Source organism: Montipora capricornis, chromosome 5, assembly GCF_036669925.1.
Source record: "Montipora capricornis isolate CH-2021 chromosome 5, ASM3666992v2, whole genome shotgun sequence".
Taxonomy (NCBI): Eukaryota; Metazoa; Cnidaria; class Anthozoa; order Scleractinia; family Acroporidae; genus Montipora; species Montipora capricornis.
The window spans coordinates 21,199,223-21,224,222 of NC_090887.1; the positions used below are offsets into that span (position 1 = coordinate 21,199,223).

At 40.4% G+C, this 25,000-nt stretch overlaps 5 protein-coding genes across 7 annotated transcripts in view; 3 read left to right on the forward strand and 2 right to left on the reverse strand.

Moving 5' to 3' along the window:
• LOC138050103 (uncharacterized) overlaps positions 1 to 1,065 on the forward strand; it is a 1,275-nt gene extending 210 nt beyond the window's left edge. Inside the window, exon 1 of the mRNA XM_068896576.1 lies at positions 1 to 1,065. This exon is cut by the window's left edge and continues 210 nt beyond it. Within this exon, the coding sequence (XP_068752677.1) occupies positions 1 to 1,065 (1,065 nt within the window).
• Positions 1 to 5,408, forward strand: part of LOC138049893 (signal recognition particle 14 kDa protein-like) — an 11,441-nt gene extending 6,033 nt beyond the window's left edge. Inside the window, exons 3-5 of the mRNA XM_068896358.1 lie at positions 3,596 to 3,729; positions 4,117 to 4,149; positions 4,902 to 5,408. Coding sequence (XP_068752459.1) covers positions 3,596 to 3,729; positions 4,117 to 4,149; positions 4,902 to 5,000 — 266 coding nt within the window. The 3' untranslated portion in view covers positions 5,001 to 5,408. The remainder of the gene's footprint in view (positions 1 to 3,595; positions 3,730 to 4,116; positions 4,150 to 4,901) is intronic.
• Positions 1,152 to 2,175, forward strand: LOC138049892 (integrase/recombinase xerD homolog). Its single transcript, XM_068896357.1, has one exon. The coding sequence runs from the start codon at positions 1,161 to 1,163 to the stop codon at positions 2,040 to 2,042; it is 882 nt and encodes a 293-aa protein (XP_068752458.1). The 5' UTR covers positions 1,152 to 1,160; the 3' UTR covers positions 2,043 to 2,175.
• A 2,025-nt stretch (positions 5,409 to 7,433) lies between the features above and the next one.
• Positions 7,434 to 17,448, reverse strand: LOC138049891 (uncharacterized). 2 transcript variants are annotated; one of them, XM_068896355.1, is made up of 7 exons: positions 17,186 to 17,448; positions 14,097 to 14,378; positions 12,779 to 12,908; positions 11,294 to 12,304; positions 10,533 to 10,620; positions 9,728 to 9,945; positions 7,434 to 8,884 (listed from the first exon to the last, which is right to left on the reverse strand). In XM_068896355.1, the coding sequence occupies exons 1-7, from the start codon at positions 17,238 to 17,240 to the stop codon at positions 8,740 to 8,742; spliced, it is 1,929 nt and encodes a 642-aa protein (XP_068752456.1). In that variant the 5' UTR covers positions 17,241 to 17,448; the 3' UTR covers positions 7,434 to 8,739. The 2 variants fall into 2 exon arrangements, with proteins under 2 accessions (XP_068752456.1, XP_068752457.1); XM_068896356.1 differs by having other exon boundaries at positions 14,320 to 14,378; positions 17,186 to 17,411.
• Positions 17,449 to 23,756: 6,308 nt separating this feature from the next.
• Positions 23,757 to 25,000, reverse strand: part of LOC138049895 (WD repeat-containing protein 43-like) — a 16,695-nt gene continuing 15,451 nt past the window's right edge. For both annotated transcript variants that reach the window (XM_068896361.1, XM_068896360.1), the window contains 2 exons: positions 24,450 to 24,502; positions 23,757 to 23,939 (listed from right to left, as the gene is read on the reverse strand). In XM_068896361.1, the coding sequence (XP_068752462.1) occupies positions 23,835 to 23,939; positions 24,450 to 24,502 (158 nt within the window). In that variant the 3' untranslated portion in view covers positions 23,757 to 23,834. The remainder of the gene's footprint in view (positions 23,940 to 24,449; positions 24,503 to 25,000) is intronic.

The following is a 25,000-nucleotide window of genomic DNA, read 5'->3' on the forward strand; positions in this document are numbered from 1 at the left end:
CAATCTCAGTACTACATAGACCTTTACCTTCCATTTGGGCTCCGCAGTGCTCCCTTCCTTTTTAACCAAATTTCTGATGCCTTAGAATGGGTTCTTAAACACAACTATGGCCTCCGCCATGTTATACACATTTTGGACGATTTCTTTTTAGCAGAGAAAACTAAATTTGACTGCCTAGGTAGCTTTACTACCCTTCTTAAGGTTTTCATGTCCCTTCGGGTTCCCACCGTCGCCTCTAAGACCCTGGGGCCCTCACAAGTTCTAGAGTTTATGGGCGTTGTACTGGACAGTAACCGCATGGAAGCGCGATTGCCTGAAGATAAGCTTGCCAGGATTCAGCAATTATTGGACTCTTTTACCGACCGCCGTTCTGCCCGCCTTTTAGATCTCCAATCCCTTATCGGTACTCTGCAATTCGCTTGCAGAGTAGTAGTCCCGGGTAGAACTTTCCTCCAGCGCATTATAAACCTCACCCGAGGGGTAAAGAATCGTTTTCATCATATCCGTTTGAACAAGGAATTTTCCAGGGATATTCAAATGTGGAAGGTATTCATCGCTCAATGGAACGGGCGATCCTTCTTCCTTGATTCCCGGGTCACCTCTTCCCCCGACCTGCAGCTCTATACTGATGCCGCTAGTACAATTGGGTTTGGTGGTTTTTTCAATGGTAAATGGTTCCAGGGTAGGTGGCCCCCTAATTTACTCATTAACAAGACCAAAGGGATAAGTATTGAATGGCAAGAACTCTTCCCTATTGTTATCGCCTGTGCACTGTGGTACCCGCACTTTTCCGGCAAACGTCTTCAGTTCTGGTGTGATAACCAGAGCGTTGTCGCTATCATTAACTCGGGTCATTCAAAAGCCCCCAGGGTCATGGACTTGGTGCGTTTCCTGGTACGTATTTCCATGAAGCATAATTTCCTGGTTAAGGCTCGTCACGTCCCCGGGGCGCATAACGAAATAGCTGACGCCCTGTCCCGTTTTCAGGTTCAACGATTCAGGGAACTCGCTCCCGGTGCCGACCAGACCCCCTGCACCATCCCGCCTTCGTTCATGACCCTCTGAAAGCTGAAGTCCTTAAGTATGCCAACTGGGCCTTGTCGTGGAACACCAACCGCACGTATTCCTCTGGGGAGAAACGTTTTATTCAGTTTTGTCTCATGAACCGCCTAGCCACTCCCACAGGTGACATCCTCCCAGCATCAGAGGGAACTCTTATCTATTTTGCTTCCTTTTTGGCCCGTACAGTCCGCCATGGCACGATTAAGACTTATTTAGCTGCCGTTCGCAATCTCCACATTATGTCAGGCTACAAAGATCCCTTAAGGGGAAGACTCCTCCTAAAAAAGATATTAAGGGGAATTCTCCGCTATCAAGGGTCTCCTCGTATCCGCAGACAACCCGTCACCCCGGGCGTACTCTTAGCCATTCGCCCCATCTTACGTAGTTGGCTAGGACCAAGGGATTTCTCCATGATATGGGCTGCCTTTACCCTTGGCTTTTTCGCCTTCCTTAGGTGTAGCGAGTTTACCTATCCGGGGGTGCGCAGTTTTAGTTCTAAGTTTAATCTTACCAAGGACTGCGTTACATTTTGTCCCAGTCTGGTCTGCCCACAGCGCTTGCTTGTTACACTCAAGTCTTCTAAAACGGATAGTTTTAGGGCAGGGCAATCCCTCGTCATTGCCCGTTGCCCTTCTTTGTTGTGCCCTGTCTCCGCAATGCAGCAATACTTTCTCCTCGCCAACCCACGTTCGGGGCCATTGTTCTATTTCCAGTCGGGTCGTTACCTCACACGGTCCTCCGTCACTCATTTACTTCGGGACTCTGCTAGAAGCGCGGGCCTCCCGCATGAGAGCCTTAAGGGTCACAGCTTTCGCATAGGGGCGGCGTCTGCTGCCGCCGCTGCGGGCCTACCAGACTGGTTAATAAAGGTGTTGGGTCGCTGGTCGTCAGATTGTTACCAGCTTTATATTCGCACTCCGGAATCGGTGTTACTTTCTGCTGCTCCAAAAATGGCCAGTGTATCGGGCGATTTTCTTTAGTTTGGCCTTGCTTTGGGGGGATGCATGCCTTGCATGCATCTGTGGCGGTTAAGTCTGCGTAGCGACTTCCCCCAAGCTTTGGCATTGCTTGTGTCTTGCCATCTTATATCCTTGCCTTTATCTTGTCCGATCCAGCCTCTGCTGTGCTGGGGAGATAACAAAGGCTCTGCCAATACTCTTGTTCTATTCCCACGTTTGTGGGGGAATAAGTGAGGCTTTTAGTTTTTGCACCTATTATTAAGTCGCGTAAAAACCTGCCACAGGGCTGTGTCCCCCTCAATTACGCCATATTGTTATTTGCTTATTTGTTGTCGTTACACTATCTAGTCGCGTTACACTCTACTCTTAGTTTAAATTATGGAATAGTGACATTAATAACGCTTTTACCGGCTGGTAAAACGCAGTTAATGGAACATGACACCCCTAGAGGGCAAGACTGCTTTCGTTCGTCACGCAATCCAGTAAGATAAATAATAGAACAATATTGAATGCTGAATTCATAAATGAATGTTCCCTTATTCTAGCAGTTAGTACAAACGCTATTCATGTCTGTATTTTAGCTTCTATCTTGCTGAGTAATCTAGTGATATATCTTAGCTTTTCCTAGATTGGTCCTTATATTTGTTAGCCCCATTCATGGCTGACAAGCCCGCCACGTGGCGTCTCTTTAGCTCGTAGTACAGCTGTACCTATTGGTCGAACTTTGAGACACTGCCTTGCTATATAAATCTCAATACACTGTAACAGGGCATAATCCTGGCAGCTTGCACGAGAGTACACAGTTTGTAACAATTTTGCTTTAAAATTTCCCACCCTCCCTCCCCGGGAGACGGGCTTTTGTTTGTTATTTGCCAATAAACTGGGGTCACTCCTTGTGGTCGGTTAAGTCTGCGTAGCGACTTCCCCCAAGCTTTGGCATTGCTTGTGTCTTGCCATCTTATATCCTCGCCTTTATCTTGTCCGATCCAGCCTCTGCTGTGCTGGGGAGATAACAAAGGCTCTGCCAATACTCTTGTTCTATTCCCACGTTTGTGGGGGAATAAGTGAGGCTTTTAGTTTTTGCACCTATTATTAAGTCGCGTAAAAACCTGCCACAGGGCTGTGTCCCCCTCAATTACGCCAGATTGTTATTTGCTTATTTGTTGTCGTTACACTATCTAGTCGCGTTACACTCTACTCTTAGTTTAAATTATGGAATAGTGACATTAATGCCTTCTTGCCCAGTTACCAATTATCAGCATTTTAGACCCACCTGTGGATAAAGGACAAGGCGTTAGTTGTTCAAAAGGTGGATAACGCTATCGGCGGGATAAATCACTGTGCAGCGGATAAACACAAACAAAAACAATAATATTGAGTTATCCAGTAGATAGCGCTATCCACCCTACGAACATCATGGGCCAGGAGTTATTTGACTGGCACATTTAGTAATGCAATGGGATTTGGTAATCAACCCTATGCTTGTAATCGGGGGCCAGTTTAGTGGTGAAAGGTTGTTATTCAGTGATAACATTTTGCTCTCATATTTACCCACTGTATTTTATTTTTTTAAGATTATGGTCAAACCAAGCCAAAACCAAAACCAAGAGGAGCTAAAAAAGCACAAAAATTGACCACAATCGAACAAGAAGGAGAAAGCAAGTGTCTATTTAGAGCAACAAATGGAAAGAAGAAACTTAGCACAGTGGTTAGTTTGCAATAATTATGCTTCATAATTTAGTAGATGTGATCATGTACTAACAATATATTGAAATGAATGAAGAGGTTATGGAAATAGTATGGTTTCTTCAGAAATGTGCATGTAGCGGTGATCTACTTTGTTGTCTTAGCTTGTTGCTGCACTGCCCTGTTTGTTAGCATGTATTACATTAGCTTATTTTTCCATAACCTTTTGGCAACCCTGTATCATCCTCAAAACCTACCAGTTGTGCTTTGCACAGTATCCTTATCTGTGATACGGTCTAGCCACAGGCTTCCTGTTCTATGAAGACAATAATTATTATCTTCAAGTAGATTCAAGAGGATGACACTTAAATGTTGACATTGACGTTCTGCAATGTTTATTGCTTTTTAGGTCAATGCTAAAGATGTTAATAGGTTTCAAATGGTGAGTCTTAATTTTGTTTGATTTCAATCCTCTCTTCTCAATAAGCTTTGTGCCTTACTTTTGAACTTATTTGTTATTGTAATGGAGAACAGGGTTAATAGAGAAGTGACCTGGCACTTGCTTTCTACCAATGTGGCCCAGGAAATCAAGGCATAGACTTAAGGCTGCGACAAGTCGCATGTCTCTGCGACAAGTTGCTCCATGTGTACTACTTGCAAAACAAGTCGCTGCAACACGACGCCTGTTCGGTGCACACGCAGTGATCTCTAATTCAATATGGCTGACCATATGACGCTTTCTCATTGGTTCAATTTATATTTTGTCGCAGCGACTTGTTGCCGGAAGTGTACACACGATGTGACAATGCTGCTTTTGCTAATTTTGTCGCGGCGATAAGTCGCACGAATTCAAAGTGGTGCTAGATCCAGTCCAGCCGTGAGAATTCGAAAATGGTCTATTATCGATGTATGTGAACTGGAACACCACTTGGTAATGCAAACCCAAAGCCATCTTGAAATTACTTTCAATGGACCATTTTCGGATTCTCACGGCTGGACTTGATCTAGCATGAAATGGAGGCTCATGCGGGCAAATCTTTTCAAATGCAAATTAATTTGCCCGCATCAGCCTCCATTTCATGCTAGATCCAGTCCAGCTGTGAGAATACAAAACTGGCCTATTCTAAGTTATTGAAAATTACTCTACAAAAGTCAAAGTGGCTTGAGCATTGTTATTAATTTTTATCTCCACAGGCATATGCAAATGTGCTCAAAGCAAATATGGACAATCTTAAAAAAAGAGACAAAAGAACAGAAAAGAAGAAAGCGAAAAAATCAAAGGCAACTCAATAAGACAATAGGTCCAAAATGTTTTCAAATAATTATTATGACAATATATTTTAAAACACAATGCCTGTTTTTGATGCATGCAGGATTGACTGATAGACCCTTTGCATCATACATGTAATTTGATTCCAGCTCCATCTGGGTATATTTGAGTAATAACAAGACTAAGCAAGCATTGGTGTACTTCCTTTCAAAGAAATGTCTTACCTCATGGTATTGCTTTATGATGCATACCGGTAGATGTTGTTATTATTCAAATGTGCTTACGGGAAGGTCACATGAAGCTCTGAAGGGATTTATGATGAGTATCTATGTACATGAGCCAATTTACCCAAGTGATCCATGCAGTACCTAATCTTAGGAAAGAAAACTGCAAATAAGGTAATAAAGTGATCCTTTTTTTTGTGTGTGGAATCAATCTAAGGAAGAATACTTGGAATAATTTGAGATGGTATTCTTATTCAAGAATCCTTGGACATTAATTTTGTTACACTGCGTTTCTGCTAAGAACAAAATATTTGAGATAAAGTATTCCCCTATGTGTTCTCTTTCTGAAATCAGCTTTAAGAAAAAAGGAACCAGAAACAGAAAGTTTTTCATCATCATCATCTTACTTCTACATGTACCTTAACTTAGGGTTGTATCATGTGAAAATTATTTATTATTTTTTGTTTGGGCAAGAGTAAAGAAGTACATGTACCTGCCAGAAGAGACCTCTTTACCCTTATAAATTATTTGCCGGGATGATTGGACCAATGTCGTTGGTAACAACTTCCATTTGAGTTGACTGCCATCCATAAACACCAACTCCCTGTTTTGTTGGCTAATTGTTATTCAAAAACTCATTAATAATTCATGAGTCTAACAGTCTATCAAAACATTGATAAAACGTCACGTATAAAGAATACTAATAAGGCATAGCTTGTTTTTCTTGTATGCTAACATGCACATGTTTTATCGGGTCTAAAAACAATCAGCCACGCCTCGTGTTTTTAAACCCCAATAAAACACTGCTGATCGTTTTTAACGTTACGTCAACACTGCTATGCTCTAGGTGTTTCTTTACAGTAATTCCATTGTCGTTCTACAAGAACACAATATTCTGTGGCTATGTAATGTTCTAGGGTCTCCTTCCAGCAAATACAGACAAAAATGAGTCTCTGTCGGAAGGGAAGAGAGATAAATACATGCATGCAAGAAATTCTTATAAATGGTGGTATGTTTACATATTTATAGACAAACCAAAATGATGAAATGTGATTGACTAATATCGTCATGACAATGTATTATGGCAATGGATTATGATGATAAACTGGCCCCAGTTGTTCTAAGGTTGCATAACTTTATCAAGTAAAGCTATGATCCTCGCAATTATGGAAGCAATTTTTGCAACTGCGGAGAGAAGCCTAAAAAATTCAGGACTTCAACAGGGTTTAAACCTGTGACCTCACGATACCAGTGCAACACTGTAACCAACTGAGCCATGAAGCCACTGATGTTGGGAGCTCTAGGTTCTAATGTTCCCGTGAGGAATGAATCAACCATGTAATGATATATGAAGTGGATCATGTATTGAACTGCAGATGTGAAATCAAGTGAAGCTATGATCCTTGCAGTTATGAACACAATTTTTTATTAGCTTCACTTGATTTCATATCCACAGTTCAGTATAAGATACATTTCAAATATCATTTCATCGTTGATTCATTCCTCACAGGAACATTAGAACCCCCATTGTGGCCCAGTGGTTAGGGCGCTTGCCTTGAGATCTGGAGATCCCGGGTTCAAGACCTGCTCCGACCACTCGTTGAATTTGATCCTGGTAGTCTCTGGTTCAACTTCCCAGCTGCACTTGTAAAATTAATAGCCAACTGGTTTGCCTCCGGCCAGTTGGGATTCTTAACAGTTGTAGTTGTTGCGTTCTGTTGTTTCGTTGATTCATTGGCCCTGAAAAGCCCCTATGGGGAGAGGTCAATTAAGTATGTATGTATGTATGTAACCCACAAATTATCAGTTCCCAACGTCAGTAGCTTCATAGCTCGATTGGTTAGAGCGTCACACCAGTATCGCGAGGTCAAGGGTGATCAGGCGTACAAATTCAAACTGGTTTGAATTCGTGCAACTGATCGTAGTGACAAAATTCTGTCCCAGCAACAATGATTTTCACAAAATTGAACGTGTCAAACGAGGCAAATTGTTGCGGCGACTTGTCCCTGCGCCATATTGCCCAGTGTGTCCTGACCTTTACAACTCCAGCCAGTGGCATTTTTTCACCTGTTGCTACCTTGAAATATGAGAGAGAACAAAAACTCCTCCATTTCTTTTTATTGGAGAATGAATTTACGGTACATTTTGGTTGGAAAAGAGCCCAAAGGACGTGTACCACAGTAATCAATTAAAATTGATTATCCTCCTACACAAACAAATACACTTCTGTTCTTGATCATGTATCAGACAACTTTTTACTCACTTTCTCTCAAAACAATTGTTTCAAATAGAAACACACAATTTTAAATTTACAAAACATGTTTCGGATGATCGACATCCATCGTCAGTTGTGAATACAAGTGAACCGCTAGTCGGTGTTATATAAAGATAGCTAATAAAATGCATGAGTACTGATTAAATAACAACGTGAATGTGAGGTAATAGAAAATACAATGATGAGAAGACAATGGGTATTGGACGAGGAAAATTACATTTAAAATTGTGTGTTTCTATTTGAAAGTTATTTCTTGTCTGCTATTAGTTCGAAAGTTTGAAAACAAATGTTACAGACTGTTACTCTTAAGTTACTTCGCTTTTAATAATGCTATCTTTGCACACAGTGCAAAAAGGAGGGCTGAGATCAATATTTTCAGGAAAGCCATTAACTACGTAGTAGTGAACGAATTGTCAGTAAGTCTGATTTCACATGAAGAGACCATGCTTTAGGGAATCCTCTTTCAGAGATTACCATTCTCTAACAATTAATGAGGAAATAGTTCCTCTGAGACTGTCAAATGATGTGATATTGGCATGTAGCATGCACAAATAAATTAACAGCCCTTTACAGAATCTCCCAGTAGAGGTGACCTTTGCACCAACTTGTAGCCAAATAAGAATCAAAACTTACAGTACCTTAACTTACAGTGACGAAGAGAACAAATAAAATAATGATTAATTTCTGAAGTACCATCATTTTACCAGCTCATACACACATGCATAGTAATTCCTGAGCATTTTTATGACTTGGAGATGTATGTTAATTTAACATGCAGTTCAACAGAACAGACAGATGGAAAAATAGCCCCCTTTGCAGACATTCTTTTGGCTTTTCTTCCCCCCTATGTCTAGCAAAAACTAGGTTGAGAAACAAGACAAGAGAATGACTGTGTAGGAGGGGACAAATGGAAATACAGAATTGCTTTTGTTTTTCATATCAAAATTTGTAATGACGTTAATGCTGATAGACTTTTTTTTTATAGTGCCCTTCAATTTTCTAGCTGAAAGTGGTATCAACTTGTGATAATTTGCTGCAAAATCCTAATGCCACACATTGCTCAGTCATTGTCAACTATTCTTCAAATTCAAATTACAATAATTATTATTACTAGAATGTTAACCACATTATTGAATGAATTTTTGTCTTGAAACGTGATTTTATAGTGGCATTACAGCATTTAAATCATGTACATCATACTTTGGCTACTAGTAAACGTGCACTTGCGACTCATAGATCCGATTTGAGCGAGAAATCATCAGTCTAAATGTACGCTGAGGATTGTTTAAGATCCTGTTGGCAAATTGTTTGCATATTAGGTTTTCTTGGCAAGGCACTTGCTTCTGATGGAATTGGTGAACACTTCCTTCCCTTTTTTCCATCCACAAATGTGATATAGTTTACATACCTGGTAAAGCAATAAAAATAATAACATTGTTACACAAAATGGTGAGCTGAAAATCATATGAGTTCAGTTCAGTTCAGTTTGGTTTATTTGGCCACATTACATAATTATATTACATACAAATAGCAGAGCATTAACAAAGCTGACACATGGCAAAGGAGCCCAGAAGAAACAATAGGGTTTATTAGTACATGGACCCTCTTGTTACAAGAAAAAAATACATAACAGAAAGAGCGACGATATTGTAGAATGGTCTGTTGTGACTTGTAAGGCAAGATTTCAGTCAATATCCACAGCAAAACAGACAAGATATTTCCATGGAGATAAAAGTGGAAACCAGAGAGACAAACATAATGAGAGACTGCTACTAACTAAAGGACACTTTTTACTGCACAAAGTCTTACAGAACACTTTGCAAGGTCAAGGTTGATTGAAAAATAAATAATCCACATGTGCTCAAGTTACTGCTCCTTTTGTGACCCATCTTTGTGTTAAGGTGTATCACTCAAATATTGAAATAAAATTATCACAGATCTCCATAAACTCTTTATTGATAGATTTTGTAAATAGACCTCTTTACTGTTCTGTGCTCAGCTACTTTGAATGAAAGCGAGGCTGGAGTTGACCTCGCTTTGACGCAAACCACACTGCTTTTCTTATGTAAATAGACACTTGTTAGCATTACAACAACATGATTTACATTAGAAAAAGCAATGAGGTTTGTATCAAAGCAAGGTAAACTCCAGCATCGCTTTTATTCAAAGGCCTGGTCACTGAGCACAGAACTGCAAAAATAAATGTTCTTAGATTTGTATCAATTAAGGTTGGTGTGATGTAAGTACTTACTTGTCAAGATAGTCGATAGTCAGCTTGTCAGGATACTTTTTGGCAAGTTTGACCCACTCGCTGCTTAAACTGTGCTTCCAAGAGTACAGTTCAACAGTCCATCCTCTTTCCAGTGCCATCACAGCACACCCAGGAAAACTTGTATCACATTCTGACTTGCCTTTCATACCATCCCCTGTTGCCAGTACCAACACTCCAGGAGAAAGTTCACACAAGGCCTGAAGATGAATGATGCATTAATAAAAGGTCTAGCAAATCCTACAGCAAGAGTGAATTCAATAATAAATATTATTATTTCCATGGCTTAAGTCAGGGTGGCTTAGTGGTTATCAACCGTGCCTCCCACCTCTGCAACCCAGGCTCAACCCTGGCCTCGAGGTTGTATGTGGGCTGAGTTTCAGTCAATCTCAATCTGACTCTGAGGGTTTTTCTCCGGGAACTCCGGTTTTCCTCCCTCATCAAAAGTGACTCTAGATCAATAACATCTGGGCGGATACCCTCTGGTATCTCTCCCTTTCATTGTATTGAATGAATAAAGTTGGTATTATTATTATTATTATTATTATTATTATTAAGTAGTAAAAAGATTCCAAATTAATAGATTTAGCACCAAGAAGAAAGCACTGTCATTTCTGTCCATCCAGTCCCTGAGGTTATAGATTATTTCTCTACCCAATCAAAAGGTTTCAATTGATTCTTAATACCATGTCTCAACATTTGATTCTATTCAAGTCGAGTTGTTTGAAGCATTTGCAATACATATTTGTGCATCACTTTCTTTACTTGTGCTATACCAAAGAGTCACCTTATATATCCACAAGTGAAGCCCCTCGTCAACTCTTTGTTCATCTTTCCCTCTTCTGTCCTCCAGATCAACTATATAGCCCAAGCGTCTGATTAAAAGAAGAAAACGTAATAATGTATCTTTAAAAATGGAAGTAGTCACCACCCCGTAAAGTCTGCCTCCTAATTTTCCCTTAGTGCACCAAGTCATTGCATTAAAGTACTAAAGCCACGTTTACATTAGGTCTCGATTGTGATCGAATTATAATCGAATTAAATATGAAATGGGTTCACATCAACTACTTACAGTCCCTGATAACTGGATTATAATTACAAGGGGGTTGTTTGAAGTAATTACAGTGCGTAATTGAACAGAATGGCGAACACGTGGTGGTGTGAGTAGACGAAACTTCTAATCGCTCTATGGAGTGAAGATTTGGATTTGTCATCTTCTGTTCTCAGAAGCTATCCTTGGTTCTCTCCTTGCCTCAAGCATGGTGATGATGGTCATGGCAGCAACACGATACGGTGCCATTTTGTCTCACACTGCGATGTTTCCCTATTGTATTGGAATTTTCGCAGATGTGAACAGAACCATAATTCTTAAAATTGAATGGAGTATGATAGCCTGAATTATACTTCCATTGATCATAATTAACGTTGAGTGTGAACACAGCTTAAGTCTTGTACCTTAAAAGTAATAACTATAATTATTATTGTTTATATCATTTTTGACAAGCATAGTAAGCTCTAAAAGAGCTCAACTCTTTCCACCTTAGTTACCTGTAAACGTCCCAAACATGCTCAGTAGCAGGAGGACTAGATCCACTGGCAAACCCTCTCGTCTTGGGTCTTTCTTTTTCAAGAATCTTAACAAGATTCTGCAACTTGACTCTCACATGCCGTTTGCGATCCCCGACGTTGATCATGCTAGCACATTCTTGTGCACCTATAAAAATATTGCTGTTGTCTATGGCAACAATAATTATGTCCTCAGAGGGTGAAGACGGGGGAATGTCTATTGATTCTGCGTGTACTTCTTGATCAGACAAATATGATGGCAGTTCCAATGTTTGAGAACATGAAAACGACAAAGCCTCATCGGAAACGTCAAAAGGTTGACACATTGGAGTTGTGAGGTCACTGGTTAGTGGCGTATGTATTAAACCATCATCACTTTCACAAAATTGTTCTGGATTCTTGTATATGTGACTTTGTGCTCCTTCTCTGTGTTTTCTACTCTTGTCATTCCTCAAAGAGACCACATCGACATTATTAATTAATGGTGGTTTGAGGATATTTTGTGGATGCCCATTTTCTAAGCTTTCATCTTGTCTATGCAATGAAAGAGGATTTATGCTGATGACACTTTGAAGCCCTTGAATATGCTCTGTACTTCCAAAGTCATTCATGGATAGAATGCCACTTCTCTCTGCTGTACAATGTGTGTCAAGCTGTCCTGTGGGTATCTGAAGACTCCTTTTATTTTCGTGTAGACAACCCTGCCTCTTATCACAGACTGAAAGAAAATCTTCAAGTGCAAGAGTGTCCTCTTCAATGTGATCTTTGCATTTAACAACTGGTAATATTTCAAAGTACCGTGTCTCTGCATCATCCACTGTAGGAACTTTCAACAAACAAGGCATGTTTTCTTGATTGAGCAAAATATTTTTATAGCCACATGGCATTTCCTTCATTGATGTCAAGTCATTGTATTCATCCTTGGTTCCTGCTGTTTCATACTGTGGTAACACAAATTCTGAACCCTCAGATAGGTCAATATTTTGAAAATACCTAAAAAGCAAATCATAAATATTAACTATAAATATTATGTTATGTGAGTTTTATCGTTGGCTGAGGAACGAATAAAGTGGAAAATGTTCTTCTCACACACAGCTGGAAGAATGGTGTCCAGTGTGTGGGGGACACATAATTCAGGTCACATAATTTGTTTGATTTGAATTGGGTACAACATTGAGTTTATAGCTGAACAATTGACCATTTTTGAATTCTCACGGCTGGACTGGGTCTAGCATGAAATTGAGACTAATGCAGGCAAATCTTTTCACACACAAATTAATTTGCCCGCGTTAGCCTCCATTTCATGCTAGATCCAGTCCAGCCGTGATAATTCAAAATGGTCTATTGATGAAACACTCCCAATGTTCTAAAATACTCAAGCTAGAGTGAACTTGAATTGTCTTTAATACTTAATCAAATTTGATGTATTTCTATGACAAGTGTTAAAATGAAAAACAGTTTTATTACCTCCATGTAAAAATAAATGAAATGGCCAGTATTCCTGCTATCATTCCAAGAATGAACGTATATGTGGGCACAACAATAGTCTGGAATATGCTAACACCAGATTGAAGAGCCATAGTTGTAGTATTGTCACCTAAAAAAACATTATTTTAATTCTAGCTTATCAACAGGCTTAGCACGAAATACCAGAAAATTTCCAAAAAATGAAAAACCTGAGTCGGAAATACCCGTACTTCAAAAATTCATTAATAATTCATAAGGCCATTGGCCTAACAAATGGTTGATAATACATCACATGCAGTGACTTTATCTTGGTAAAACTTCCTCCTAATTGGTATCCAGTAATTTTCTTAATTATCAGATATGAAGTCAATGCATGTGACATAGCTTGTTTTTCTTGTATGCTACTGTTGTCCTCTCATATCGGTATTTTGAATCTTTGTTTGGACTCCCAGTGGGACACGCTTTTCGTGGAATGTTTTTTATGCTGTCCAAAAAACTTGCAGCACGTGTTTTACCAGGCCTAAAATAATAAAGCTCAGCTAAGCCTCATGTTTTTTAAACCTGATACAACAACTGCTGCTTGTTTTTAAAACATTACTTTAAATTTCGTACCATGAAGGGGCATTTTAGGTAATCCAAACCAAAGAATATGCCAATAATGATGAATCAACAATGGCAATGTTGATGAAAATGATGACAAAGTTAGATAATTATTTTTCTTTGGGGATGTTGACAAGGACTCAGTCTGTAGATGTGAAAGTCCACATAAAAGACAATAATTAACGTCAAGAGCAAATAACACTTAATGGGGAGGGAAACTCTGATTTTACCCTTTGAATGGAGAGGGCCTGAAGCCCACTGTGTTGCCATGGAAACATCACAGTGTACCATATCATGGAACTTTGTGATGAGTATATTAACAATCGTAAAATGTTTCAGTTCTATACAGAAAAAGTCTTCAGAGATACTCCATTTTTTTACTTAAATCATTTTTGTGTCCATTATGTGACGTCACAAGTCATCTAATTTGCATAAATCAAAATTGTGAATGATTCCGCAACCAAAAGAGCTATCACAATAAAATAAACGCCGCTCTTCAACAATTTTGAAAGCTCTTCCGAACAAGCTAACAAAAAGATTGTGTGTCATAACCTCTTTAACAAGGACTCAGACTGTAGAATGTGAAAGTCCACATAAAAGATAATAATTAACATTAGCTAGGATTACTTTAACATACTAATTAAAGTCTGTTTAAATCATGCAACAAAGTAGTAGCAGAACACCAGTATCACTACAGTCACTAGAACTGAACAATTACCATCTTGCATGGTCTTCACCAGTGCAGGCCTGGAAAATGGAGAACATGATCCTGGAGAAAAGCCGCAAGCTCTCAACTTGACTTCATACCATGACCATGGCTTCAGCCGTTTGGCAATGTAAATGACATCTACTCCTGAATACTCCAGTTGCGTGTCTATGTACAACTCGTAGTGATCAATTTCCACTTTGTTGGAGTTTACTCGACACCAAGTTATACGTACCTCAGTTGAACTGAGAGCTGTGACATTTGGCACAACTGGCCTTTCTGGGGACCTTACACCTGAAGTCAATTTTGAAACAAAAATCATCAATTTAATTGACTATTGACAGATGCTACCAGTTTTTCGATTGGGTATTAATTAAATAAGCCTAAAAAAAATTGATGATGAACATATGGGTACAAGTATATAAGGGTTCGTGCTGGACTTTGTGTATAAATTCCAGGAGTATTCAAGGAGTTTTCAAGAGCAAGAAATTAAATTTTCAATGAATGTTTGTACGAAGATTTCTAAAATCAGGGTTTCATGTAAATTATTCAAATAAATTATAAAGATATTACAAAAACCTCATCCCGTAACTGTAAACTAAAAACTTCTAAAAAAAGCGATTATTATTATGGGGAAGATATCTGTTAACAAACATTGCTTTGGTTATTCAAATGTGGCAACCACAGGAACGAAAGACTCTGTTTCAACAACCAAGGTGACTCTGGTTCGCACATTAATGACAACAGGTGATGTCAAGAATATCTTTCCTATTGTATTATTTAGTTGAAAAGACTGAACTCTTGCTGTTCATGTGTCAAGTGACTGGGAATTACTTTCTACATAAAAAAGAAAACAAGAAATATGCCTTTCAGGGGAGAGAACTAGTATAAAGTTTTAGCAAATAATTCAAGCCAACTGCAGTTGGTGGACCATGCTTTTCACGTCTTCTCAATTACATGCAAAGTAAATTACTAGCTTTTGTCAGTAAATGACGGTGCGTTTATGTCAATTTCCCAATGGGCAAATTAAAGAGGCTCGAAAGGGTTTCAACACTTACAAGACTCTCTGTTTAGATCGAATAATGCTACAACACTGTATCACATAACAGCGATGTTATGGCAAGGTTGCTGCCTAACGGTTGCCCGGTCGCCTGGGGCGCCTTATTTGCGAGCGCGGGCGACCAAATTTCTGAACGAGTAGCCCGAACGGGCACCCTGTCAGATTCATCCTCACTTTCTTGTAAATATGAGCCCAGCTGGAATTAATTAATTCTGGGCTCTTGAAAAAATGACTTTGGCTACTAACTTTTAATGTTGGAAGCCCGAAGGGCTCCCCGAAAATTTCCTTAGGCAGCAGCCTTGTTATGGTACCATATTATGAAACCCTGATTATTTCCAAACAAGATGTGATCATTATTATGTACTTATTGACTGAGTGGGAGGGCTGGACAGGAGAATATTTGGCCCGAGGTCATGGCGTACGCACTGAGCACAGCGAGGTCCATGCGCCATGACCAAGGGCCAAATATTTTCCCGTCCGGCCCGACCTAACTCAGTCAATAAGCATTTTATCATATGACCACCGCGCTTTTCCCTTTTTTTTTTTTGGGTAACAAAATTTGGAATTTTCCCTTACGCCACCCATTTTACCCAAAAGGTGGGGATTTATGGGCCAACAAGGTGGTTTTAGTTTCCATTTAGTGTGCGCTTTCATTGCAAAACTATAGAGAAAATCCCTGTATGAGGGCCGTACGCGATCCTAGCAGGGCCGGATGGCTTTTTCCAGCCCTGCTCGGGCCATCACGTACGGCCCTCATACCGGGATTTTCTGAATAGTTTTGCAAATGAAAGCGCGCGCGGGGCCGTACGGGTGATATGATAATGTGATTTATTATATGGCTCTGTCTCAAGAGGACTGGGAACTACAAAATTCACGGATTTGATTGGCTAAAATCGATATTAACCGCGGTTTAGATTTTCCAATCTAGACCGGCATCTAGACCGGTAATGTTTTGCGGTGAAAAGATGCAAAGTAAAATGCAAAAATATTGAGTATTTTCTTCTACCAAGATTTATTTATGGAAGTGCCAAACAGCACGATGACAAAAGAGAGGATGACGAGCAAACTTTGACAGAATTAAGTTCAGCTCATCGCCGTTCGCAAGCAAAATGTCAGTTAGTACAAACCAGTTACAATAAACGAATTAAATTGTTCTTGTTTGCCATATAATAAACATCTTATTAACGGAGCTTAGTCAGTCTGTATGAGAGAATCTTGACCTCGGTCGTGTGTACAGACCTCACTGCGTTCGGTCTGTATTCACGACCTCGGTCAAGATTCTCCCATACAGACCTCCTGCTCGGTTAATAAGAGCTAAGTAATAAGTTACCTTGGCAATGTGGAAGCCCAGCAAAAACACGCTATATTTCGCATTTAGTTACTCATATCTCAAAAACTAACTCAGTGACCCCCCTATTTATTGCTGAAAAATGATTATAAGGCTATGATGAAACTTTCGACAAAATTCTGTCTAGAGGATTCAGAGCTACCTTTAAAAAATTACAAAATTAAGGTGGCTCTGAATCCACTAGACGAAATTTTTTAAAAGTTTGCAGAAAGTCATGCACTTCTGATTACTTTTCAGAAATAAAAAATGGGGTCACCGAGTTCGTTTCTGAGATAAATATGAGCGTCACTTGGAAGCGTTGACACTGGTTCGAGCCTCCTTAATATAAATCTCTTCAAACTGGAGTATCTAGCAAAAGCTCAAGGACAAAAGCAAGAGGTGTACGTTATCTTTTTGATAAAGCAGAATTAAAACGTGCTTGCATAAATTAAACAGTAACAATGCGCTTGTCAACATAATATTGATTGCACGTGCGTTGCGCATTCAACCAAAACTGAAACTTTGAACTTATTAACGACTGAAACGGTCCAATAGTACACACCGAACGCCAACCTCATTTATATGAAAATATTAAAGATGGAATCATCTCCTCAGTTGTATTTCCAGCCATGTCTTTTGGATATTTTCTCAAGGTATTCACCGTAAATTTAAAACACGCTTCAAGAGACAAAACAAACAAGTTTTCCATCTCACCTGAAGTCTTGTCTGGTTCCACAAAGAAAATAATGAATAAACTGAGCAAAAACATGACAGTTCCGTTAAAGGCAAAAAATCGTCAAGGACGGCTGATCACAAACGCTAAATGAAAAGTATTTCGAACACAAGTTTCTCCGTGCCCATCAGGAAAAGATGTTTGTTTAGAAATTACGAATAACAATAAACTAAATAAACTCATGACTCAAAGTGGTTTGTCCTCTCCTGATCGAAACCAGCCAATAGAAAATCCTGCAGGCTTCATCTAATCCCACAACGCTGATTGGTTGAGACAAGAGACATTGTTCTCGGTCAAAGGGGTTAATCAAGGGCATTTTGAGGTACTCTCCCATATTACATGTAAAATCACTAAGGTTGTTTACCATTTACAAGCAGAAATCGGTTGGTACTAGGTTTGTTCAAATTGTAAGCAAAAACTCCCGAATGGGAAATTCAGTTGGGACTGGCGCGTACCATTTACAAAATTTGTTCAAGTTTACCGAGGGAGTCTGGAGGGAGGCAAAATCGTGGAGAAATGCATTTCCGTTGGCATGTACTAAAACCAGGAACACCGGAACACCGGAACACCGGAACACCCCGGAACACTTCTGAATACCGGAACACTCCGGTACACCCTGGAAGTAACCCAAAACCCTCAATTTGGCTAACCTTGCCTAGCTAGGCTTGGTTTTTAGGCTTAGAGTTAGCACACCGGAACACTCCGCAACACCCTGGAAGTTAGGGTTAGCTCTCAATTTGGCTCACCCTAGGCCACTGCAAAAGAAGCAAGATTTGCTGATTGGTCTGCTGGGAGGCCGTTGAAATTTCTGGATGGTGTTGTGGATGTAGCATAGTGGACCTGTTCCTTAATAGAAGAGTGAGCTAAGAGCTTGTTTGTCTGTTGGGCCGCTTCAAACGATACCGCTTGACTTACCACAAATACTAGTATAAAATATAGAAGATGTCTTCTCTAAATCGACTGAAGGATTCGTTTAGCCCAAAGAGAAACTTTTTCCTCATGAATTCGTCGGCATTTGGACCGAATGAGCATCGGCCTGCGGCAGTGCGGCCGGCTGTTTCCCAGGCTAAAATGGACGTTTGGTCTGCCCGTGCCATTTGTACCCAAAAGAGGTATCTGTCTTGCATGAGAGTTCTTGCGCCTACATCTACACATCTACATGTTCCAGCACTCGGCGAAGTCCTTTTTTGGCTGTTTCTGCTTAGGTGGCCTCATACACCACAACCCTTTTTAGAGGCATCACCGCCAAGCCGGCCACTTCTGCTGGAGAGAACAGGACAGCCACAACACCGGGGACTTTATCCCCGACTCTTCTGGAATGGTGTTTCTTTAACGTCCCACAGGGAACTTATGAACATAGAATTCATTTGTGAGACGGGGTCTACGGTTTATAGTCCTTATCCGAGAAGACGGATAAGATGAAATTACAGAGGCAGCACTTCCTCCTCAGTTCTTAAGATCCCGAGTGTTGATCCGGCCGGGGTTCGAACCCGCGACCTCCCGCATGACAGCCCGATGCTCAACCAACTGAGCCACCGGTGCGCCTACGTAGAGCTCCTTAATTTTTTGAAGCCAGATCCATGGCTTGTCGGCATCGTCGGTGGGTATCTTGGAGGTGATTACGTCGTCGAGAGTGTTCCATTCTGACGAAGGAATTGCGCTGCGAAAAACAGCTAGCTCGAATGGTCTCTTCAATTCGATGTAGTGATTTGCTGTGTGTTAACCAGTCTTCAGCAGGATTTCTGTAGCCTTCTAATAAGCAGTAATCGTGGAAGCGTGTTTCCCAGTGGCGAAAGTGGTCTCGATTAGCTCTGACAGCGTTGACATCGAGGATTGGTTTGTCGTGTTTGGGCATCGTGCGATCCGTAAAGTAATGCCGGAGGAGGAGGCAGTGTGGCCCAGTGGTTAGGGCGCTTGCCTTGAGATCCGGAGATCCCGGGTTCAAGACCCGCACTGACCACTCGTTGAATTTGATCCTGGTAGTCCCAGGTTCAACTTCCCAGTTCCACTTGTAAATAGCCAACTGGTTTGCCTCCGGCCAGTTGGGATTCTTAACAGTTGTAGTTGTTGTGTTCTGTTGTTTCGTTGATTCATTGGCCCTGAAAAGCCCCTATGGAGAGAGGTCAATTAAGTATGTATGTATAGGTTAGAGCGCGTGTGATCTGATCCGTTAAGCCAAAGTAGTTAAATGCAGCCGTTTGGCGTCGTTTGGATAGGAGGACCGTATTCCCCGATAAATGGTTCGATGTTGGGACTGGAGGCTGTATTTCAGACCGGTTCTGACACCATGTTTTGCAGCGATGAAAAGAGGCAAGAGTTCCATATTGAACACACAATTTCGTACTCCGCCGCAACCGGGCCCAATTGCATCCAGCCGCCCCACCTGAACACAACCCCATACAACCTCACCCTCTCCCACTGATGCAGCCCTCAGTACCAGCTTCTCCAGAACACCAACCAACACAACAACCGCCAGCGATACCGCCAAAGCTCGAATGACCCATCACCCCACCACCCCCTCAGCCGCAGCCACAGGGCGACACGGAATAATCGCGAAAAGCTTAAGAAAGTGCAAAGTTCTACTTTAAGTTACATTTTTCGTCGACGTTTTAGACCTTGTAAAGTCCTTGGTCGTTTTTTGTGACTTTCGTTTATATCAATAGTCAATTCAATTAGCTTTACTTAATTCATTTGACATCCATCCCACAAGTCCCCACGCGTGGGGACGGGGAGCGTTGCGTGACTCCGGCCCGAGCGGCTGCGAGGAGACAATCTCACAAGAGAAGAAAATGCATTGGTGACTTCCCAATCAAAACGAAGTGTGAAGAAATGTTAACAAGTTTTGAAAACTTGACAAGCTTAAACCAAAAGGTTCACAAAATCTCTTTCTTCAACGGACAGTTTAACCCGCGGAAACTTAAATCTTAATTGTCAGCTGCAGAGACAAAAAATAAAATGGAAATGGTGGAAGACTGACGATTTTATTAACCTAGGCTGCGAGGCAAGTGTTTCCAAGGGGGTTAAGCACAAAACAAGAGACTGGGAACAGATTTATCCACACGCATTCGCATGAGATCCCATGATTTACGAGTCAAATGGTCAATGAGTCGATGAGTCATGAGTCAATGAGACTCATTGATTAAGCCTAAGCCCTCGTTTCAGTGATTAGGCCTGAGCACTCTCTGAAATTTTAGCTTTCATTTTATGGGTTAGGGTAACTGCACTTACTCATTGAGTCATGACTCATTGATTCATTGACTCACAAATACTTGATACTCCACTCGCATTCAACCACCTTATGCGGTTTCCCCCTTCGACATTCTTGCGATCAGCCTGAATAAATTATTTCCCAGTCTATTATGGGTAGTTGTGGTTCTGATCACGAGTACTGTGGTAAATCTAACCGAAGTCTGGGCGTTGCCAGTTGAAACGTCAGTCAATTGGAATATAAGGGGCCCTTCGAAGGACGATCTTTCTTCAACGAGTAATAATGACTCTTGGGTTAAACCAACTGATCCCTGAATTAAAACAATCCGTACGTTTGCCCAGAAAAATCAACTGGTTTAAAAACCACAATGTAATAGGCCATTTTACAGTTGTTTGCTCAGCGACCAAGCCTATGAATGGCTGCGAGGCTGCCGGTGACCTTGCATTGATACAGACGCTAATTAGTCCATATTAACATTACAAAAGCATGAAGGTTTGTATCAAAACAGGGTCACCGGCAGCTTCGCTTCCATTGCTAGGCCTGGTAACTTAGCCACAACTGTAAAATGGTCTATTCGTGATGTACGTGGATACTTTCGTCAACAGGGGTGACAAGCGTATGCTTGTGTTTGATAAGGAAGTACAAAGTCCACGTCAAATCGCCACAGAGCCTCCGAAAGAAAACGTAACAGAAAAAACCGACAAATATCAGAACAAATAGCAGAGAAGCCTCTTCAGTTTTAGATAGCAGTATTTCAACAAATGTCATAATTTCCATTGTCAAGCAGTCATAAAACCATGCATCCTTCCGCAAGTAATCTTCAATAGGCCACTTAGGAAAATACCACAATACTTTTTGTTTGTCCGCCCAAATTTTGCATAAGCATTGTTTCCAGTTTCTCATGGGACTTACAATGGTCCCAAGAGAAAACAAAAACAATGACCTATTCAAAATTTGGGGGGACAAACAAAAAGTATTATGGTATTTTCCAAAGTGGCCTATGGATTATGTACCAGTCAAATTGAAGCTTCAACATCCCCCCCCCCCCCCAACCCGGAGCAACCCCCCGGGAATTTGAATTTTTGGAAAGTCTTTTTTCAAATGCGTCCGTATGTTCAAATTCCCTCCCCCGGACAGGAAAAGGAGTGAAATGCCCGGGGGTGGGGGATGTTGAAGCTTTAATTTGACAGGTACATCATTTTAATAAATCGGCCTAAGAAGTCCAGTAATTATTGTTGGTTGTAACTTTCCTCTGCGAGCCTTCTCAGACTGTCAATCTACAAAAACAAAATAAACAAACACGATGATAACAAAGATGAGCATTAAAACGTGTGTTTAAGCACGCATAGTGTGCGGGGTAATACAAATGAGACAGTCAGAGTTGAAGTTGTCTTCAGTTAATAACTGATCAGACGGCAATTCCTATCAAATAAACTGTATTCATCATTTCTGTCTCAAGCTGTTGATGATGAGGAAAATAGAAAACGCATTATCACCACGAATGTGCAGGTTGCAAGAAAAGGAACCTCGACCTTTGACCATGTGACACAGAATGAATTTAATGAATCAGGGGCACCCAACGTCAATTTTCGGATAATATCTGTTCGGAAGACGATTTGAGATCTAGAATTTTCGGAGCATTTATTCTAAAATTCCTTGCTTGAACATCGAACATCTGAAAACTGGTATAATTGCTCACTAAAGAAACATCTCGAATTGTCTTCCGAACAGATCTTTTCCGAAAATTGACGTTGGGTGCCTCTGTCATTTGTTCCAGCGAAGGACTCGATGAATGAAAGAACTGTGTAAATTTATGAAGTGTGGGTTATAAACAAAATGGAAAAGCGACCTCACATTTAACTGGACAATTTAACTAATGGAAACAACTGCTCCGTAGCTTTTAAATTAGTTTAACAGAAATAAGGGGGAAGCACCCCTCAGTAACACAAACTTGGACCACAGACACCAAACCCAAAAATTAAACAACAAAAACAAACTTGCGGCCTGAAACACTCAAACTATTAAATTCATAATATTGTATGTTGACCTTCAAAGAAGCCCCGCTATGCACAGTGGAAATTCATAAGCTCTTACCTTGAGGACAGCTTGTGATTGAGAAGTCAATACGGCAGAAACACGAAAATTATCCAACTCGAGCTCTGCAGACTAGAGATAACAGTGACAGCAGTAAGAAAGACACTTAAGACATTGTAACAGTTAACTAATATGTACCAAGGTATAATACAATTTTCGCAAAAAAACTACTGCTTGGCAGTAAAATGGTGTTAGAGGAATAATTCAGTTTCAAAACAACGACAACAATCAATCGGAAGGTCGCACCTGGTAAATGAAGTGTTAGTAATGAAGACATATTCTATAAAGGCTGTGATGGCCAGAATTCAAACATGGGAGGCAACCTTAGGCGATCCTTGGATGAATATCTTACAAACTTAAGAGTCAACCAGACTTTTGAGTGTAAGGAATCATTTTAACTTGCTGGTTGATGATGAATCATGATTGTAGGACGAGCTCAAGGAACCCTTCAGGCACTGGCACTTTATATGATTCAGTGACTGGTCCCATCTCGATGTTAGTTAGGCCAGACAGAGCTATAATTCCACTTTAACAGGATGGGCAGTGTGGCCCAGGGGTTAGGGCGCTTGCCTTGAGATCGGGATATCCCGGGTTCAAGACCCACTCTGACCACTCGCTGAAACTGTTCTGGGTAGTCCCTGGTTCAACTTCCAACTGGTTTGCCTCCAGCCAGTTGGGATTCTTAACAGTTGTTGTTGTTCTGTTCCGTCGTTTTGTTGTTTCATTAGGGAGCTTACGAAACGAGGATGACGACGGCTACGAGGACTTTATTTAAAAATACAAGTTCGCGTTATTCATATCACTAAGAAACTATTTCATGTCGTTTCGCGTTTAAAATGTGTAGTAAATGTCGAGGAATTAAACTGGTGTGAGTAAGTTGGAAGCGTGGAGAGAGAACTGAAAATTCATCGTCATGTGCTAATGTCCTCAACAGAACCTTGAATTTGGTCATTTCCCGTCGTCATTTAGGAGATGATGGCAAAGAAATGTAGCAAAATGTAAAACGCACGTGCAGAGCGTGCAGAGCCAAATAAATGTTTTTGCTCACTAAACCTATTGTTTTGTAGCGTCGTCGTTGCTGTCGGCTTCGTCGTTTCGTAAGCTCCCTATTGGCCCTAAAAAGCTCCTATGGGAGCGGTCAATTAAGTATGCATATATATGTATGTATGTTTTTAATAAAAAAATCATTTTCTGGGAGTAAAATAAAAATGATGCCTAGAAGCATACAAGGAAATATAAAACAAATACAATCAAACGATTCTGTTCCTATTTTATTCTGTAAAATCTATTAATTACAGTGCATGATCTTTCTGAATGAATTTTTACATTCAACCCTCATCATCAGATTTCTCGTCCCTCAAATTTTCTTGGTCATGCTCCTCTTCACTTTCTTCCAATTCTTCAACGTCATCAATATCTTCATCCCAATTTTCCTGAAAAAAGAAAAAAAAAGTTTTAAACTGATTAGATATCTTATACTTGAGGAACAATGAGTACATAAATTTACAGGGGCACCCATCGAGCCATTTTTTCAAAATTCATCAAAATATATCGTGGCCATAAAATAAACCAACAAATGGCATTTTTGGAGCAATTTCTCTCTACCTGCTGGGAAACTTTTATCTGGACATCAAAAATAGGTATTGACTCCAAACTTATACTCAAAAGAAATTACTATACTCCCTCTCCCTCCCCCTACCCCCCTTCCCTAAAGTATGAAATAGTCCATCTAGGCTCGGGTTGCTTGACATGAAAACCTATAGGTTTTGATAGCTCTTAACTAACGGGTTTGTGTTAACCAGGCTTTGAGCCACCGACCACAAGTGTCTAATGTCTGTAGGTCCATTTCAAATTTTCGTCTTGACAACAGTATACAAAAAATAATACATGAGCATGCATGGTCTGGCTGCTAAAGTGAATATTACGAACTCCATACAACATACATCAGATTCCGAGTGCTCAATGTCAAAAGGAACAAGAGGCTCTTCCTCTGAATCTGAAATGAACAAAGAAACAGGTTGAACATGTACATGCATTGGAGGGCACCACTACGAAGTTTCTCAAATTTGATTCTCAAAAATGTAATGTTTAATATAAAATTAGGCTAAGTACTTTATATAACAAGCTTTTGCATCACGAAGTTAACCTTTATGATCATGACTACTTGTTTGGTAATAATTAACAACTATTCACCTCAGTGTCGGTGGCTAGTGGTAGATATTTACCTTGCCACTTCGCGGCTTGGTAAACATTCACCACTAGCCACCTCCACTTCGGTGACAAGTTGTTTTAGTATATACTAACACAATGAGGTAATATAGCACAAAAAGATGATTTTAACCCATTGACTCCCAGGGGTTCGCCATTGACGAGTAAAATCGTCTGGCGTTAGACAGAGTAAAATATTAAGTCTGGCCAGTTTAGGCCGGTTTGGACATCAAAGGGTTAACTTATTTTTTCCTGCAAAGATTACAACATTTTCGGGCACAAATTC